This window comes from Oryza brachyantha, chromosome 5, assembly GCF_000231095.2.
Source record: "Oryza brachyantha chromosome 5, ObraRS2, whole genome shotgun sequence".
NCBI classification, from domain to species: Eukaryota; Viridiplantae; Streptophyta; class Magnoliopsida; order Poales; family Poaceae; genus Oryza; species Oryza brachyantha.
This window is the reverse complement of record NC_023167.2, coordinates 19556365-19575146: the sequence shown is the minus strand read 5'-3', so window position 1 is coordinate 19575146 and position 18782 is coordinate 19556365. Positions and strand designations below refer to the sequence as shown.

Here is an 18782-nt window from a genome sequence, read left to right as displayed (position 1 = left end):
TTTCAAAATAGTACGAGCATGCGTGGGAGTCAAAATTATGTTCTGAAAATATAAGCATTTATGTATCGGTTCTTACGATTTTTTCTGATTCCAATGACGATACAACTAATCAGTTGGTTTGAAAAGCAATCTAAGCAGTTTAAAATTCAAATTTTAACCACTAAAGTAGCTAAAAAGGTACTTTTACTAAAGCTTAGTATTTGCTAAACAACATATAAATATTTATTATATTTTAGAATGGATGGGGAAGTTTAGGGACTTGCATGAAAACATTTCTTGAAGCGAAAGCAGTGATACTCTAATTAATTAATCGTTCCTAAAGAGGGGTTTATCTGTAAATTTTTAGGACCTTGGAAGGATCCTGCCGTCCATTTGGAACCAAGGCTACCTGCAGCCGTGCGATCACGGCCATGTTTACCTGCCGTGTCGTCCTCTTCCTCCGTTCCCCCACCATGCGGCGGAGCTCCGGCGATCCCGCAGGTCGCAGCGAAACCAAGTCCTTCAATTGCGCAGCACGGCAGCCGTGCTCCTTTTAACCACCGGGCCATCGCCGCCTGTGCCGAGCGGAGCGGCCGTCCGCCGCGTTATTACTGGCGTATTTCCGGGCAGTAGCAGTACTGTCGAGAACGCTGGCTGTTCAGACTGCCACAGCATCCGGCGATTTCCATGGAACCTCCTGTCCTCTTCTAATGTCCTATCTCCAGAGACGGCATTGCTCCCAAATCTTCTAATGGTGCTAGCTCCTTCATGAGTGATGTCTTGTCTGCTGAGACTCCTTCATGAGGATTCTTCTCCATATCTAGCATATAAATATATAATTTTTAGTGGCAGTAGCAATTAGAAGGGGGAGAGAATGCATTAGCTGTGGCAATGTGGCATATCTATATCACAAGAGAAAACTGAATTCCACATTGGAATATCTTAGGCAAGCCACCTCAAAAGTGTAAAGAACCTGCCTTGTTTGAGGTTTCAGTTTTCTCTTCAGCAGAAAAACTGAAATACGTCGTTTCAGTATCGTTAGACCGGTTTTAGAGGGCACCAAATCCAGGATTTGTCCATCCATGTTTATGACACAAGAACAGTTAGAAGCCTAGTGAACAAAATTGAGTTCACATGACATTTTTTTTATTCATCTGGCAAACCAATTGGCGTGGAAGGACTCTAGATAAAAGCAATTGATGATAGTAGAATTATGAGGGGGCGGTTGCTGTTTCTTGTCAGCACGTAGGTTGATCTTTCAAACTTTTCCTTTACTGAAGTTCAACTTTTCGTGTTGTAACAGGATGAAGATAACACTACATGAGGTGCTACTGATTACTCTGTATGTTGTCGGAACCATGATTGCTATAGCTAATTGACTGTGATTGCCACCAGCTACTGGCAAAGTCCACTATAACAACGACAATCATGAGGGTTCAGTTTCAATTCCATTGGTTCTACATCTTCCAATCTTACTTCTTTATGAACATACAAAAAGAACAAAAAAAAAAACCAAAAACCTAGCTAGTAGAGTATTAGCTATGTTAATCTTCAGAAGTTTCAGAGCGAAGATCTGCACCTGAAAGTCCGCGAGAACAATGACTGTTGCCCAGTGGGTTAAGTAGCAAATCAGATGGCCTATATATTACTTGCATTTAGACCGGCCTGCTAGTGTTATTTTCTAGATACAGCCGTGGAACTACACTACTACTAGTACTAGGTTTGTTCAGTGCTACTACTAATTTGGCTGGGAGTTGAGAAAATGCAAGCACGTTCATCAAGCTAGCAGATGGCGCATAGAGCGCAACACCAATTCGAGGGGACAAAAAGCAAATCTAGGAGCTTTTTCGGCGATCTGTGCAGCTGCTCGAGGAGCTCAAAAGGAGATGCAAAGTGTGGAACTTGGACGCGATTCAGACCGGGCTTGCTCCAGGTGACGACGAACTTTTCCATTTCCCTGCATTCTTTCTTCCAGTGATCAGCTTGCACGGTAGAGAAAAAAGGAGAGGCAGGCAGCATCGGCCAAAAAGTGCAGGCCTTCTATATCCATGGTTCACAAAACCGACGAAAAGGTTTTCATGAAATTTTGAGGTTTCGACACGGCTCGAGTCAAGAAACCGCTCGCTGGTCAAACAAAAAAAAAGCAAACTGTATTGTTATTTTTATAAAATTTGTTGGAATTTCACCTGTTTTCGTGAAAACCGATAAACCCTCTCAGGAGTTTTGTGAACCCTGTTCTATACAAAGTTAGAAACTGATGAACCTGTCAAACAATTTATACTACAAGTTTAAGGGGAAATCTTACCTTTGCATACCATACTAATTACTGAATTTTCGTTGCGGTTCTAATTGAATATCTGAATATTTCTGTCTTCTGTCAGTACAGATACTATTTAAAACCTGACACAAAATTAGCACACGAATCTGAAAATATTCGCTCTAATCCCGATGTCACCGGCTGCACCAAATGGAAAAACCATGTCTCATCATAGCAATTAGCAAAGCCATCATGAAGGCACCCCACCCACAGAACAAATTTCTCTTCTTCTTTCACCTCCCAACTCATCCAGCCTTCTTTTTTTACTTTCTTGCACCTTTTGCTTAATCTATTGCCTTCTCACAATCATCTCAATTACGTACGTGATCCTGCAAAGCTATTAGCCTCGCCGTCCAAGTTTCCTCTTATTCCCCTGACCCCTCCTCCACTCAGGAAGAAAAAAAACCTTGAGATTATTCTCTCAAGACATGCTTATGCTTATGCTTATCAGGATCAGGAGATGCACTTGCTAGAAGAGTGAGGCAGCAGCTAGCTCGCTTTAACGCTTTCCTGAATAAGCACACTCTCCTGCTTGCTGCTAGTAGTGTCTCGTTGGAAGGCAGCCATAGCTGAGCAAGCCAAAGCTTTTTATCACTCTTGTGGTGTTTAGTAGAGCTTTGCAAGATCGAGGCATGGATCTTGGGCCAGTTCATTGCTTGGCATGCCTCCTTGTTCTTCTCCTTTTCAGCCATGGTGAGCCCTGTTACTGATCAAGATTGTATCTTTGTGTGGTTTTCTGTTATTTTAGGGTTTGAGGTGATGGTGTTGCTGCTGCTGGCTCTGGTTACAGCAGCCGTTTCTGCTAGGTTACCATGAATGAATTGTTTGTTTCTTTAATTTAGTTCGTTTCGCATGGTTGTTAGTTGAAGGTGACGAACAGAGTGTCATGTCATAGCAACAGACAAACGCATGCTTTTATCACATATTAGTATCTGTCAAACGCAAGTGCAAATTGTGCTTTTGCTTAATCAGAAAATAAAATTAAAATGGAAAGACGAAGTGAGAACTCGTCACAGAAGCTATGCTTTGGCTGAAGCTGCAGGGGGTGGTGCCGAGCAGACAGCAACAGAAGCGCGCCACGACGCGTCGCGACGGCTCACCGGCGTGGCGAAGCTGGAGTCGGCGCACGAGACGCCGGAGCGGGACGTGACCTCTCCGCTCGCCACCGTCCCGGTGGAGACGAACCCCACCGTGACGTCGACGAACCCCGCGGCGATGCCGGCGACGCAGACGCCGTCGCTGGCGAACCCGGTGGCCGCGGCCGGCGGCGGGAGCTGGTGCGTGGCGAGCCTGAGCGCGAGCTCGACGGCGCTGCAGGTGGCGCTGGACTACGCGTGCGGGCAGGGCGGCGTCGACTGCTCCGCCATCCAGTCCGGCGGCGGCTGCTTCAACCCCAACACCGTCCGCGACCACGCCTCGTACGCCTTCAACAGCTACTACCAGAAGAACCCCGTCCAGACCAGCTGCGACTTCGCCGGCACCGCCATCCTCACCAGCATCGATCCCAGTAAGCTAAAAACTTCAACTTTTCTCCATCTCTAGCAGAGCAAGAGCATCAGTGACTAACAAATCCATTCATCTCGTTCCAATTCTGCAGGTTCCTCATCGTGCAAGTACCCATCGACGAGGTAAAATCCGGCAACTCAAGTAAACAAGAAAGAAGCAGAGAAAAATGCATATCGATTGAACTGAAAATTCTTCAATTTGTTTTCGTTTCTTTTGTGTGATCGAATCGGCAGCACCGGCGCCTCGGTTCTGAACACGTCGACGCCGACGAACCCAGCTTTCGGAGGCTACGACAACTCTCCTCCTGGATACAGCAACGGCAACTCCCCTCCACTGTACGGATCCATGTCGCCTCCGGGCTACACTGACAACGTCGGCGCCGCCGCAGCCATGGCCGGCAGCAGGAGAAAAGTCTTGTCGCTCGCGTGCCTCGTCGTGGCAATGGTGCCTCTGAACCTGTACGAGTGAGAATTCAAGATGCAGTTTCAAATCAGTAAACTTTTGGTACTTGCAGTCTTGCACTGATGCAACCAGAAAGCAGAGAGGGGTCTGCAGATTAGGGTGCAAAGCTTGGAGAAGCAGGGTGACGCCGAGCAGCCCGGCAAGATAGATAGGAGTATTAGATTTCTCCTAGATGTAGAGAAGTAGCATGTATCAGCTGTGATGCTGCATGTAACTAGGAATCAGTAAGAACATTGAGCTGATCTTTTGGGTTCATGTACGTGAAACAGTTAATCATCTACTTAGATGAACATGGATGAGAATGTGTGAAATCCATTTCGGTGCAAATGTGCGAATCTCAAAGAGGAACCATTCCTTCAAAATTTTGGCGGCATATTTATAAACAAATTAATAAATAAAACTTTTATATACATGTTCAAAATAAAATATGATGAAAAAATCTAAAAATAATTTTAAATTTAAGGTTAAAAGACCAAATTTTAGTTTATAAACATAAACGAAAGATAGATTTTTTGTCTGGTCATCTAAAACATCGTCACTGAAGTATAAGGCTGCACGGCACACCAGTTTCTATCGAGTTGTCTGATCATCATAACATAAATCACTAAGATTGAGTTTTAATTATTACTCCATCCATATTTTAATGTTTGGTCATTAATATTATTCAATAAATCTATGTAAATATTTAACAAAATAGATTGTGCTTAAATTATTTAGAGATAAAACAAGTCACAATAAAATAAATAATGTTTCCAAATTTATTTTGAATAAGATGAGTGATCAAACTAGATATCCAAAAGTGAAAACATACATTAAAATATGGAGGGAGTATAAACTTATAAATAAATTTATTTGATTTATTAAAACAACTATATAGAAATTTTTTCATCTTCTATATAGAATTTATTTTAAAAAAAAAACACGTGTGACAGATTAAAAAGCATGCTACAGCTGCCCTGACAGGCAGATTCTTCTATCAGACCATGAGCCCGTCGCCGGTTATCGGCGAGGTCATCGAGATGCTGGCCGTCGACGACCTCCATTTTCCATGCCTTCAAGCGTCATTAAAGACCTCGGCTGCTGCCAGGCCTGCCAACCACACCCTCATGACATGAATGCTAAACGATATACTCCCTATGTCATAGAATAAATTAATTTTTCATTTGTTTTTATTAGATGATAAATTATAAATAGTATTTTACATGTGACAAACTTTTTTTTTTAATTTTTTAAAAAATTTTCAAATAAGACGGACGATCAACGCACACGAAAATCAGAGAATTGATTTTTTTTTTAAAGGACAGAAGGAGTACAGTTCAAAGCTATTACATGCTTATGATCTATGACACGCCATTGCAGATAATAAACCAGACAAAACAAGAGGGCAAAGGCATACAACACAGGTGATGCAAAGCTAGCTCATCCTTTGCTAACTTGAAATTCATGGTGCTGCTTTGTTAGATATCTCAGTTTTATTGTTACATGATATGTAAACGGAAGAACAAAACCAACTGAGAAAGGACGGTTCTTTTCTATCAGAATATAAATAAATAGAGCTACAGACAGTTTAGGCCACATCCTAGAAATGCTATGAGTAGAATTGAACGCGATCAAACATACACATCTCCTGTGCCTCACCAAAATGTCGACATAGCAACTCATATACACAGTTGCTATTCGGGCGCCTGAATCAGGCCAAAAGCATTGCATGGCAGCTCTGACGTAGCACGCACCACAACAGGACCACACACTCAGATGCATTCAAATGCTAGGTCAGTAGCTATTTGGCCACATTTGGTTAGCCTGAGCAGCAGCAGCAGCGCTCAAGTTACCGTCGCTAGGGTTTCGGTGTTCATGGCCCAGGCCTGGCTGTGACTGTCCAAGCGCAGCGCCAAACTGTGAAGGCAGCTGCCCCTGCCGAAGGCCACCCTGATGGCCCTGCTGCCCCTGATAGCCATACAAGGCATTCGCTGCAAGAGGTGGCATTGTTCGCGAACCAGCTCCATGCATCCACATTGCAGGGTTCTCGCTCTGCAAAGTAATTAACATAAGTTAGAAGTGTTCCCTATTTAATCCAGTTTTTTATGCTTGTACAAACTTAAGTGCTCTAGTAGTTACCTGCTGAAGTGAAACAAAGTGATTTCCTTCTTTGTACTGTGCAGGCACAGTTCCATCAAACCCAGGAGCTGCGGTTGCTGATGCTGTGCTTTGGTTCAGAGCAAAATTTCCAGGCATGCTACTTGCAGCTCCAAAGCCCCCAACATAGCTTGAGAGCAGCGAGGCTGGCTGTGGTAAGCTCGCAAGGGAAACATTACTTTTGTACTGTGGCAGAGGGTATTTTACACTGGAATTGGGAACTGCAGCTGCTGCTTGGTGAAATAGGCCACTGTTCATGTATGGTTGCTGAAAAGCCGCAGGTGGGAGATATGCATAACTTTGCGGCAGAGATGGGTAACCAATCATGCTTGCATACCCGAGAGGAAGAGTTGCTTGGGCATAGGGGTGAAGGGCGAGATGCTGAGGGAGTGGAGGACCTGAAGCAATGCTGGTGCTGGTGCTTGGTTGAGATTGGCTCAACTGAGTGTTGGATGAAGCACCTGGATTCACATTCTGCAAGAACCAACAAATATGAAAACAATACACAGACAAACAATCCAAAAGAAAAAAAATAAGAAAATGTATTCATAAATAAGATACACTTCTGTCAAATGAGGATAACGAAGTAAAGAGAGAATTTAACTCGTAACAAAATAATTTATCACTATAGAAGATCAGAGCGTCAGAAAAGTAAGACTTTTCCTATTGCTAGAAAATGACAAACCAGAAAGTGCATGACTTCTGTAGCGTAAGTATGAACAGTTCTGATAGCAAAGCAAGATTTCAGAAAGAACCAGAGAAAGGGCATTATGCAAATGGAACCTCAACAAATGATATGAACAAATTTTGATTTGTTATTGCATGGCCTATTAATAATGCCTTTACAGCACAGTCAACAAAAAAAAACAGTTATAGAGCTCAAAGCAAGGGTATACAGGTTGCAAGTTGCAACAACTTGTCCAAACTACAAACATCGTACAGTCATCAAGCTAAAACATCAACCAACCATGCAACTAGGAGAAAGATCCGTATACAAACTCATCAAACCACACTTTTAGCTTTAGGTTCTTCAATAACCCTTCATTAGAACAAATGCGTATGTTGCCATGTCTATTCAAGAGTAACACTAGTTTATTAATTGGTTCTAGGACCAAAATGTTAGAAGTATCAAGTAGATAAGAACTCCAAATATTCAATGAGTTCCCCCATACCTCTTGTGGTTGTGTAGAAACAGTAGCTGCATTGCCCATGGACGATGATGTTGTGCCATGAACCATTGTAGCGAATGGAGGGTTAGTAAGCAATAATGAGAAAGCAGGATCAAAGTCACGCACAGGTGGAAGTGCTGGTGCCAATAGTCCATTTGGAATATTTCCATGCTGCAAAGATAAGAATAATAAAATAAGCTTCTTGCTGAACAAAAGATAGTTGGGGTGAAAATTAGGTTATACTGTGTCATCAACAGTAAAACAGAAATAAGAGCAGATTTCTTTAGTGAACTAATGCATCTCTAGATGGAGTTGGTTTAGTTATTTTATAGAAATATGCACTGGGGTATGCATTGATTGATTTGGCTGTATGAAAACAAATGAGGCTTATACAAAACTGCAACAGCATCACTGATTTTTATGTAGACAATTCCATATGGAAATTACTAATGATGTATCGTTAAATTATTGAATAGAACAAGTAATCCACCATGTACCATAAAATTAGAGAGGGGTGAAACATTTTGCAAATGCCGATGTTCTTGCAGATAAGTTTGTGCAGAAGAATCTGGTTGCACTGCACTTGAAGTTGCATAATCGGATGTTGATGATAAATTGTACACGGTGTTGTTTGTAACATCCATTAAGTCAGTTGTTCTCAATTCAGGTTGTTGTACAGGTGTAACGTCAAGATTCTCCATATCACTTTTTGTTGAAGAGGCAGCATGTCCTTCAGCTGCAGGTGCTACTGTATCCTTATTTTCATACTCATGGATTCTGAAAAAAGAGTTGGATGTTACATGATGAAAAAGTAGATGTTACATGGTGAGAAAGAAGTGAAGAATGTGACACACGAGTACATACCTGACATCTGACTGATCAATCAAATGGTTATCAGAAACAACTGCAACATCCCCATCACTATTGGCAGTTTTCAAGGAGACTGGTGCATCAAGTGTTCCAGACACAAAACTACCAAATGTCAAGTGTGCACAATCAGCATTTGAAACCTGAAGATGATCAGGAATTATTACAGCTGGGTTATCTTCAGATGATTTTGATATCTTTTCCTCATTTAGAGTCAACTGTTCAAACTGTTTGTCAGTAGCAGACATATTTCCCTCTGAATCTGGAACTGGAAATAGACAATCATAAACAAATGGAGAAGTCAATATAACAAGAAAATATATCGTGCAAAGAAGTTAATACAAAAATGCACATGCAGAATCTCCACAGACCATGGTGCTGACACTGATATTAAAGGTCCTGGCAAGGACATGAAATATGAAAGGTTGCAGTTTCAGTAGAGATTGGATCCAAAAAGTACAGGTGAATAGCTTACATTTACTAACACAAGAACCAGACAACAGATAAAAATACTTTCTACTGGTCCATTCTCTGCCGAATGAGGAATGACCTTAAAAATATATTTGGTGCAAAATATAATCATATCAAACTCATTACTCATCATGAGTTTGATTTACAGTCTCATGCTAAAGACCAGATGTGGAGGTTGATGGAGACAAACAGTGATTCCATTCCTTAGTAGAAGTTATATAAGCAAAACAGCACAATTGAAGACACCACCACAGTATTGTCAATACCAATCAGATACAAGGCTTGAAGTGGCTAGTAGAAAGAAACCAGCTAATTAATGCTGGATATGGAAACTTGCTTAAGATCCATATCTGACCGTAAAACAATACATAAAACGAATGACAGAATAGGCAGAGATCTAACACAGTAAAAATGCAGGCAAGAATTCTTCTAACTCGATGTAATAACGATGGCCTGATGGGTATTCTCAATATTATGGACAAAACAATACCATGTTGAATAGATCTGCACATTTGGTATTGACAATTACATATATATAAAGTAAAGTAGGTAGGGCTAATTATAGATGACTTACCACGGTTATTCTCAAATGCATTGCTATCAGACTGACAGTCATTGGTTTCATCTATCAAATCATTGTTCAGCTGGGTGGCAATTTGAGTATCTGATGGTATTTCTTCACTAGATGCAGTGCATGGTCCTGAAGATGTTGGACCATCCACACTGCTTGCACTCATGTCCTTGTTTTTATAATTTGTGTCTTCTTTGACTTCATCCTTGTTAACATCTGCAGTTGATGGTCCTGGTTTACTAGTGGCAACAGACTCTGGCACCTCCAACCCCTCTCTGGGAGGTAATACATCAATAGAGGAGTCATTACATGTAGGGGATACACCATTGGTACCATTTGGTATTTTATCAGTCGTAACAGAGTCCACTTCTGAAGTCAAAACTAAGTTCTGTTGATCTTTTGAAGTATGATTTGTTGGATTGGAAATGATTGGACCGCCAACGGTTGGCATGCCAGTATTACTCGCAACAGATCTGCTCACAGGTTTAGCTTGGGGTCTGCCCATCTTGACAATATCAGCCATGGAAGGGCGTCCTGACATCACACCCCAACCATGCTTCACTTGAGAAGAGGGCTGGAGAGTGGTGGGCTTTGCATCAGCTTGGCCACCTGATACAATAGAACTATCATTGATAGTAGCATGGCTGCAAAAATGAGTATAAAAAGTTAGAAGGTCTGGAAAAATGGCGAGTGACGAAGATGGAATGCTTGATGAAGACAGAAGAATAATTCTGCAACACTACATATGATGTCTCCCTAGGCAACAAACTACTCCACCAAGGCATTAGCAATCGTAACTTATAGTTTTGCACTAACTCTATTGCAAAAATATAAGCATTTCTGCGCGTTTCTCGAAATGAATCTGGAGATAATGTCCAGAAATGTTTATATTTTGGAACGAGGGTGGTATAGTATAATTCCTCCTTTTTAGGTCATGATCATATGAAGAAATCCTGACTTCATTTTGTACAAAGTAGGTATTTTGATAAATCCACCTTCTAAAAAGTGTTACAAGATAGACACCGTCAAGGCATTGTAGTTGGTAAGTCCCATGTTAACCTATGGGAGCTGAATAAATCATCCAAATATAACTATATAAGAAAGGGAACAACCACAGGCTGCGATGCCAGGTCATGCATCATACAGATACCATATTCTGGAAAGACAGCTAACAAAGACCTAAATAAAATAAAATGCTATATCAAACCAAATGTAAAGGAAGGGTGAACAAAATATCAAGCATCAATCAACAATTACCAAGGGATAACAAACATAAATAGAAAGCAAAAACATTAACTGAAAACAAGAAATATATGACTAAAAATCACTATGCGAAATCAAGAAGTACTATCGCTTACTCAGCTGCTGAAATATTTTCCTTTGGGTTGCTTTCCTTGACAGAATCCAAAGCAGATGAATTCGCAAGAGAATGTAACTCGGTTTCTCTCTTGGTAGGGCCTTTACCACTGCCAGTTGAATCTCCTAATATGTTAAAAGGTAATCAGAATGTGCCTCCATTAGATTAAAAAAAAATCCAAATTCACTATCATATCATAGTGCAGAATGTCGCACACTACCTCCCAAGCCAGTGTGGAAATGCCCGCTTCGATCAGAACCGGTCTTAGATCCTCGGAATGTAGATTTATAAAATGGTCGAGGCCTGGTTTCCTGAGGAGCTTTGATCTACAGGTGAGAGAGTTTGTTAGGAGAACAAAATGAATGGCGTAGAAAATTTTCACTTGGACAAACTTCACATATTCACTAATATTCAGTAACTTTTGCAAGCTCACAAAGCCTCACATATACCACTATTACCTTGGCGAACTTCTCAAACATGCCATTGTGGGGCATATTCTGTCCAGGCCAGCCGTTAGGCATGTGAAAAAAGTTGGTTTCAACCCTAGGTAATGCATTGGTGGGGGCAACTAAAGGGGCCAGCTGAGGTTTGAGAATGCTTAAAAGGGTTGCAGTTTGAATTCATGATGCTAAAAAAATCCAATTTGCATACTTCTGACAAAATTCAGCTTGAATTAAAAATCTTCAGGCAAATTTAAATTAATTATCAGACCTAAACCTGATTTCAAATTTGAATGTCTGAATTTGGAATTCAAATTAATAAGCCAATATTTCACAATAATTTTAAAATTATGAGAAACCCGAATTTCAACATGATTTCAAAATCTGGGGCACACTTCATGATTCTCAGACCTCAGTTTACCCCTTTTATGTGATGTTTTACCAACACACCACCTAGGGGTCGCACCGACATTTTTCCATGTGCTAACGGTTTGGCTTGAACGTTGTCACATAAAGTCGTATACCAGAAGTGTGTTAAAAGAGTAGTGGCATATGTGGGAGTAACAAATGGTGTATGTACAAAGAACAAATAATTGTAAACAAAACATGAGAAAGAAAAATAAATTCAGTACAGCATCAGGCATTGCGGCATACAACAACAATAAATCATCATGTCACATGGGGCTAAGCGTATAATCAAACTCATGCAAAATAAACAGGATGGCAAACCAGACGGTGAACTTCCTTAGTTCCTTACGAACTAGTAGCAGCATAGAGAATTCAAAGCTTATATGCTTACCTCCTTTTTCTTATCACGTTTTCTTCTCACTTCATGAAAAGGATCTGAACAGACATGAAAACTAAAGTTAGATGAATTACCAACATAACATTGAATATTTGTGGGCATTTATAAGAAATAAATCAGCTAGACAACATATCACAGGTAAGCATCATATAGTGCATGAGTATAGCGCAAATAAAACACTCAGAGATAAAAGAAAAAGACAAATTTTCATTAGCTCCTTCAGCCAACAAAGGCAATCAACACCTAAGATACCACTTTTATGCTTGCAGTTTCTTCCCAACAAAGAAAGGGATTATTCTCGTTATGCTAGTTTCCAACAGAAGTAAACAATCAGCTTTTAATGCACTAGCTCCCAAAAAAAAAGAAAAAGAAATAGTATACAAGCACAGACAGATAAATGCCAGTGGATGTAATTCCCAATACAATTCATGAATTCAAAGTATTATTTGCCAGCGTCCCATAAAAACAAGCAATGTACCTAAACCAAGCTATTAAACAGATACGGAAGTAACACTAAATGATAATGAATGCAAAATAATGTTCTCTACAGAACAAAGTAATAAAGCATGAAGGATGCTCCCAAATCCAAATCATTGTGTAGCTAAAGTTGAATAACATGTTGCAGTTATCCAATGTGCACTATATACACACCAACTACACAACTAACATGGAAAATGATCAGCAGACATAAATACATAGTTCAACTATCCTATTCCTGTGCAAGAACACAAATCAAGCCCTTGTACTAAGATTAATTAAACTGAATCTGCTTACTATATCATAGGGAGCCACTTCTACCATTCTATGTCAAGAAGAAGAAAAATATACTAGCTTCATTCATTGCAAAAATAGTATGAGTTACTAGCTTTCAGTATATACAGCTTATATAATCAAACTCACAGAAAGTGAATACAGATCAGTGTACGAGTTTTAAAGAAAGGACTAGATTGACGAGCAATTCAATAGCAAAGGTCCAAGTTTGGAGTTACAAGAGCACGGGAACGTGACAAAGGCACTAAAAAGGGAACATGTCAGCTCAGGGCACAAGTCCATTTACGAGGCAATCGTCACGCGAAATCAAACCCTAACCCCTCACGAGCACCCTACCGCAAAACAATAAACCTGTGTAATTCAAATCGTCGGGGAGCGAAGGCGGCGGCGGCGGCAGAAAAGGGCATACCTTGGGAGATGAGGCGGTCGAAGGCGACGTCGGGGTCCATGCCGCAATCCAGGAGCGTGGCGTAGATCTCGGCCTCGGAGCGGTCGTTCAGGATCCCCTTGAGCCCCTGCACCAGCTTCCTCGAGGCCGGCGGGATCGTGGCCGCATCCGCCGCCCCCGCCGCCGCGGCGAAGGGTGCCCTCCCGCCGCCCCCACGGCCGCCGCCCCTCATGTCGCCTCCCCTCCCCCCGCTCCGGCGCCGCCACGGAAACCCACCCCGCCCCCGGCCTCCCCCCTCTCGATCCGAAGGCGGCGAGCTCCGTCGCCTCGCCGCCGCGCACACAGAGTCTGGAGGAGGAGCAGCAAAACCCTCGTCGCCGCCTTTTGTTCCCGTTTGGTGTACTGCCACACCCACCAAAGCCACCTCCTTTGTCTACTACTATACCAGTAAAAAAATTAAAAAATATTGCTACTTGAGTTTCGTAAATTGCAACAACTATTGGTGCGCTTGTGACTTGGGGTAGGGTTTGTGCCTTCCAAATCTACCCACTGTGGATAACAATTTCGACTTGCTCCAAAAGAAATGATTTTTACAATTGCTTGGGTTTTCAAGCTTAAGGCCGACGTATGGGTATATTTAGGAACCGCAGGTAAAAGAATTATCATCACGCCATATATCATTGTTAGCAAAAGTAGCTGGTAGGACATATTCGGTTTGAAGAAAAGACCAAAGAATTTGATTTCTAAGGATTCCTTATTAATGAAGTCATTTGGTTTATAGGAATTAAGTATAGAAAAAAAGAAGAGAAACTTTTTTTCTTTAATTTGTATAGAGAAAATATAGAAAAAAATTCACTTACTTAAACCTCTTAAAAAATTGACCTAATCAATGTGGACATACATTCTTGCTGCTTTACTTTTTTTTTTCTATTTTTATTTTATGGTTTAAAATTCCTGCATACCGCCCTTACAGTTCTTATAGGTTTTTAAAGATATACACTCTTTTTTTATCTTCTGTTTATGCGTATAAGCTAAAATTTAAAAAGTTTACCCTTAAATGTGAAGTTGATTTTTGAAGTTTCCCATCGTACTTTATTTTTTCAGTATTAACTTATAGATCGACAAGATCATGTTTATCAAACTTTTATTCAAATAAAATTTCATTTGTAAATATGTCGTTTGGTTTTCCCAAAAAAAGCCAAACAATCACCCCCTCCCACAGTAAAATAGGCCAAGATAATGGTGGGTATTTAGATAGTATAGCCATACTAAGTGTTGCCATCAAACATTTATTTGTGTTAGAGAAAAGATTTCACGATTGTGTAAACCTTCTAAAGATGGAGTATAACATGCTGAAAAGATGGGCCATATTAGAAACCAAATATATCCTAATATCATTTATAAGACAATGCTAATATTTTACTTCACAGAGCTCTTGTTTTGGGGCCATTTAGAAAAAAAAATTAGGTATAAAAATTACACCTGTATTCAAAAGATGCCAAAAAATGAATAACTAGAAATACATATTTGTGCGCCAATTTTAGGATACAATAGAAGTGATTTTAGAAATATGTAAATGCTGGGGATAGACTTAAAAATCTGTTGAAGATATCTTTTCTCTTTTCTAGCCTAACTCTCAAATTTTAGATTTAGAAATTAATTTCAGGGACATCTAGGAGATGCTCTATGTATTGCCACCAATCAGCAGTTAGTATTATCGAAAAAACGTTTTCATAATTATATAGATTCTTCAAATTGGAGTAAAATAAGCTGAGATAATGGAGCATATTTAGAATCTGAAGCCCTATCGTCAATTGGTGTTTGTAATTAAATATCTTGATGAATACCTCACTCGTTTTGCTATACTCTTGTTTGATAATAAAATTTGTTTCATCACGAATTCACTATCCTTACCCCATATCCCCCTCTAACATTCTGACTGGTGAGTTTGTGTACATTGCTGACACCCATCAACTGGATTACCAAAAAATACTTTCAAATCCATCCAAAAGTTCTAAATTTCAAGCAGAGTAGGCCAAAGGGTTCAGAACATATTTGAAATTCCTTGCTTCCATCTTCTCAGAATACAGGCATTTTGCTGTCCTATACACCATCGTGCAAAGCTTTAGCTACGATCCCTTGCTTCTGAACTAAGTTTTATCCTATAGCCGATTCAACAAAAACAAAAACAAAGGTTTTCTCCTATACTTCACCAGTAAAACCATGTGCAAACCGCAAAGTGGTTCAGGGACTCTCTCTGTGCGCTTTGCTGCGGTGGCGTTTTGGTCATGGGCTACACCAGGACAGGCCGTCCTAATGGTGATGACCACTTGTGGCCCATACAATTTGAAGGCTTATATCCTTTCCTGTCATGGGCCAAATAGTATCCCGGCCCATCTCTGGCAAATCCCACTTGCAGTCAGTGTACTCCCTTAACAGTTAGCGCCTTTGATTTAAGGGCTCCCTTCGAACGAATAAACTTTAGGGGGATTTTGAAGGATTAGGTTTCTGTAAAAAAAATATAAAAAATGGAACAAAGGAATGCCTCTTTAAATTTCTTTAAAATTCCTTAAAATGTCTCAAAAACATTGGAAATTTTTGAGGATTTTCAGCATGAGATCCAATTTCATTGGAAAATTTCTTTGTCTATCTCTCTTCCAGTTCCTACGTTTCTTTTTTGTGATTGATCCAAGCGGCTATTCCTGCGGTTATCTTGTGTTTCACTAAGTCATAGGATTTGGGTTAGTAGGACACTCGAATCTTTTTTTTCCCTACTCGCGTGTTTTGAGAATCATGCATTCCAAATGAGCTCTAAACGAAAAATATAAAAAACCTGTAGGATTTTAAACCCGTAGGTTCTTTCTAAGTGACTTTTTAAAACAAAGGAATCAACCTATTAAGCTCATATGGATTACCTCAATTTATACAAAGTTTTAGAGAAAATTTAACGTGAGATGTAACCTCAATTCATGAGAAAATTTAACCTCACGAAAGGTTTCCTTTAATTCTTTATATCTCCTCAAGATCCTGCGTTTTCATGCGGTCTTAGCATACGTTTGTTGATGTGTTTTTTTCTATGTTTTGTTGAGATCTTTTTTTCTCCTTATGTCGTGCAATCATAAAGCGTGCCGCCTAAATTACTAACGGGCCATTCAGAGCGAGTTGCAAGTTCCGGCCCATTACACTGCTCTTCCATAAAAGCTGGGGATGGTTGTGCCAAACAGCATATTTGCAAATAAAAAATAATTTATGAATAAAAATTTTTATATATGTATTCTTAGTTATCTAAAAGTTAATGCTGTAAAATAAACTTCGGTGAAAAAACCTCAAAATCAACTCTAAATTTAAGGTTAAACATTTAATTTTGGCTGATAAGCATAAGCATGCGCGAAAAGATATGAATGTTGGTGTGTCTATGTGTTTTTATTGTTTTCACTTTTAATTATCATGCCATTTATCAAGTTTCCAAGTATCAATACCCAGTAAAATTCATCAGTTGAGACGTCCAAATTTGTCCTGCAAACATTTCGCAGGAGATCTGCAACTGGGCCAGTTTGTATGTAGCACAAAAACAAGTGACAAAGACTGGTTTAGAACACAAGGAACACAGTGCAGCAGCACATAAGGCTTTGGTTTTGGTTGGTTCTGGGGAGGAGACCCATTCGCCAAGGGGCTTTTGGTTCATTCCAATCATTCCCCGTGGCTTGATCTAACTAAACACCAACATTTTCGTACAAAGAACATATACCAAATGTAATGTGCAATAATCAAAGGAGCACACTGCACATAAAACCTACTTGCATACATTTCAATTTGTGCAAAAGAGAAGACAAGTAGGGCCAGTTTGGTGCATACTTAAGAGCCAAGCAGCACTATGACCATAAAAAGTGACAGATTCCAAAAGCCATCTTCTGTTGGTAGTATCCACCACTACTATCATCCACTGAAAACCAAGGACATGGATGCATAGACTGCTTCTGATTTTTTTCTCCTTTTTTTCTTTTTGGTGTAGACAAAGGGGCTCCATGAATTGGAGTAGTATTATTAACAAAGCATGCAACAAAGTTGTAAATTATTTTGGTGCTGGAATATGGACATTGGAAGGATGTTGACTCCGCCTTTGTCTCTGCCACGCAAGAAGAATCATTTCATGGATAATGGATTTGGAGAGAACCTGTAATTGTAATCTATATCAGTGGATAATATTCTCAGTAGTGGGGGATAATAAAAGAACAATTAGTGTGAGGAACAAAGCAACTAAAGGGAAGGGCAATGTGTAAAGAAACCTGATGAGAGGTATTTTTAGGTTTTTATTTAGCCGGCAGTGTCTTTTCCTTTTCCTTTTCCTTCCTGATGAAAAGTTCGGTGGCCAAGTACATAGAGTCACTGAAATTGCTTCAGTTAAGTGGCACTGCTGCCATGATTAGCATTCAACTAGGTGAGTGTCTTGAATGATGGTGGCATTTGTTTTTGCACCAGCGAGGAGCAAAATCAACAGGGAATTCTGTCCCCAATCCCCCTCTCCCTCCCGGCCATCAACCAGCACATCCATCCTAATAAACTGAAGCCTGACTCCCAAAATATCTTGGCTGTGGATTAAGATCCCTTACCATTATATTATTGTAATTAGTTACTGATATATGAGTCTTATTACATGTCAGTAACTATAATGTTACTATCATAATGTTAGAGGATTTAAATCCACTTGTTATTTATCTCATGAGCGTTTGTGTTTATAGTGTGTTTTGAAAAGATCACGACAATATTGAGCTTTGCATCGCACCTAAGGAGAATGAGAAAAAAAATAAAATGCGAATAGAGAGGTTGGGAATCATGGGCGGGTGGTGGGGGATTAGCGAGGGAGAGAGGAAGCAGTAATGGAGAGGAGAATAATGGGAACCCTGAAGCAGCATCGAATTTGTTCCCTCCGTTTCCTTTCCGTCTCTGGACTGACCAAACGAAAGCAACAGTGGCGGTGCAATGCATTGGGCAGCAGCAATATTTCCAATGCAACTCGCACACTCCACGCAAGGCCAATCCACGGACGGACGGAGGCCGATGGATGGATGGATGGACGCATCAGGCAAGCAGATCGATCCGTCTTTTCCTAGGAAACCAGAGGCGCCGGAAGGTGGCATATCCAGCAAGCGAATACTTCACCGATTTGTACCATTCCCACAGTTAACCCTACCAGTTCACTGTCTCCTTGCTCTTGTTCAAATCCAATTATAAATTTTGGATTATCATATATTATTTTTAAGCTAAACATTTTCATATAAAAGCTCTCCATCTGATATTTATACTCCCTCCGTCCCTAAATATTTAACGCCGTTGATTTTTTTATACATGTTTAACTCTTTGTCTTATTCAAAAAATTTACATAATTATTAGTTATTTTTATATCATTGTATTTATTGTTAAATATACCTTTATGCATATATATAGCTTTACATATTTGATAAAAAATATCAAATAAGACGAATAGTCAAATATGTATAAAAAAAGTCAACGACGTCAAACATCTAGGGATTAGGGACTCCGGG

General features: G+C 40.1%; 2 protein-coding genes across 3 annotated transcripts; one reads left to right on the top strand and one right to left on the bottom strand.

Annotated features, from left to right (window-relative positions):
- Positions 1-2794: 2794 nt before the first annotated feature.
- LOC102720802 (PLASMODESMATA CALLOSE-BINDING PROTEIN 1-like) lies at positions 2795-4583 on the top strand. 2 transcript variants are annotated; one of them, XM_040524512.1, is made up of 4 exons: positions 2795-2989; positions 3339-3803; positions 3894-3924; positions 4036-4583. In XM_040524512.1, exons 1-4 carry the CDS (start codon positions 2929-2931, stop codon positions 4268-4270), a joined length of 792 nt encoding a protein of 263 aa, XP_040380446.1. In that variant the 5' UTR covers positions 2795-2928; the 3' UTR covers positions 4271-4583. The 2 variants fall into 2 exon arrangements, with proteins under 2 accessions (XP_040380446.1, XP_040380445.1); XM_040524511.1 differs by having other exon boundaries at positions 3333-3803.
- A 1083-nt stretch (positions 4584-5666) lies between these two features.
- Positions 5667-15210, bottom strand: LOC102715021. The gene is made up of 11 exons (XM_006654780.3): positions 15154-15210; positions 13261-13672; positions 12075-12118; positions 11056-11161; positions 10837-10960; positions 9482-10122; positions 8434-8704; positions 8067-8346; positions 7573-7740; positions 6383-6874; positions 5667-6295 (listed from the first exon to the last, which is right to left on the bottom strand). Exons 1-11 carry the CDS (start codon positions 15208-15210, stop codon positions 6038-6040), a joined length of 2853 nt encoding a protein of 950 aa, XP_006654843.2. The 3' UTR covers positions 5667-6037.
- Between the last annotated feature and the right edge of the window lie 3572 nt (positions 15211-18782).

Coding starts and splice junctions, on each gene's coding strand:
- LOC102720802 (XM_040524511.1), top strand. CDS start 2,929: ATGGATCTTGGGCCAGTTCATTGCTTGGCATGCCTCCTTGTTCTTCTC. Junction 2,990..3,332: donor TCTTCTCCTTTTCAGCCATG/GTGAGCCCTGTT, acceptor CTTTGGCTGAAG/CTGCAGGGGGTGGTGCCGAG. Junction 3,804..3,893: donor CCTCACCAGCATCGATCCCA/GTAAGCTAAAAA, acceptor CCAATTCTGCAG/GTTCCTCATCGTGCAAGTAC.
- LOC102715021 (XM_006654780.3), bottom strand. CDS start 15,210: ATGGGTGTCAGCAATGTACACAAACTCACCAGTCAGAATGTTAGAGGG. Junction 11,162..12,074: donor AACGTGATAAGAAAAAGGAG/GTAAGCATATAA, acceptor TCTCACCTGTAG/ATCAAAGCTCCTCAGGAAAC. Junction 10,123..10,836: donor GAAAATATTTCAGCAGCTGA/GTAAGCGATAGT, acceptor TCATTTTTGCAG/CCATGCTACTATCAATGATA.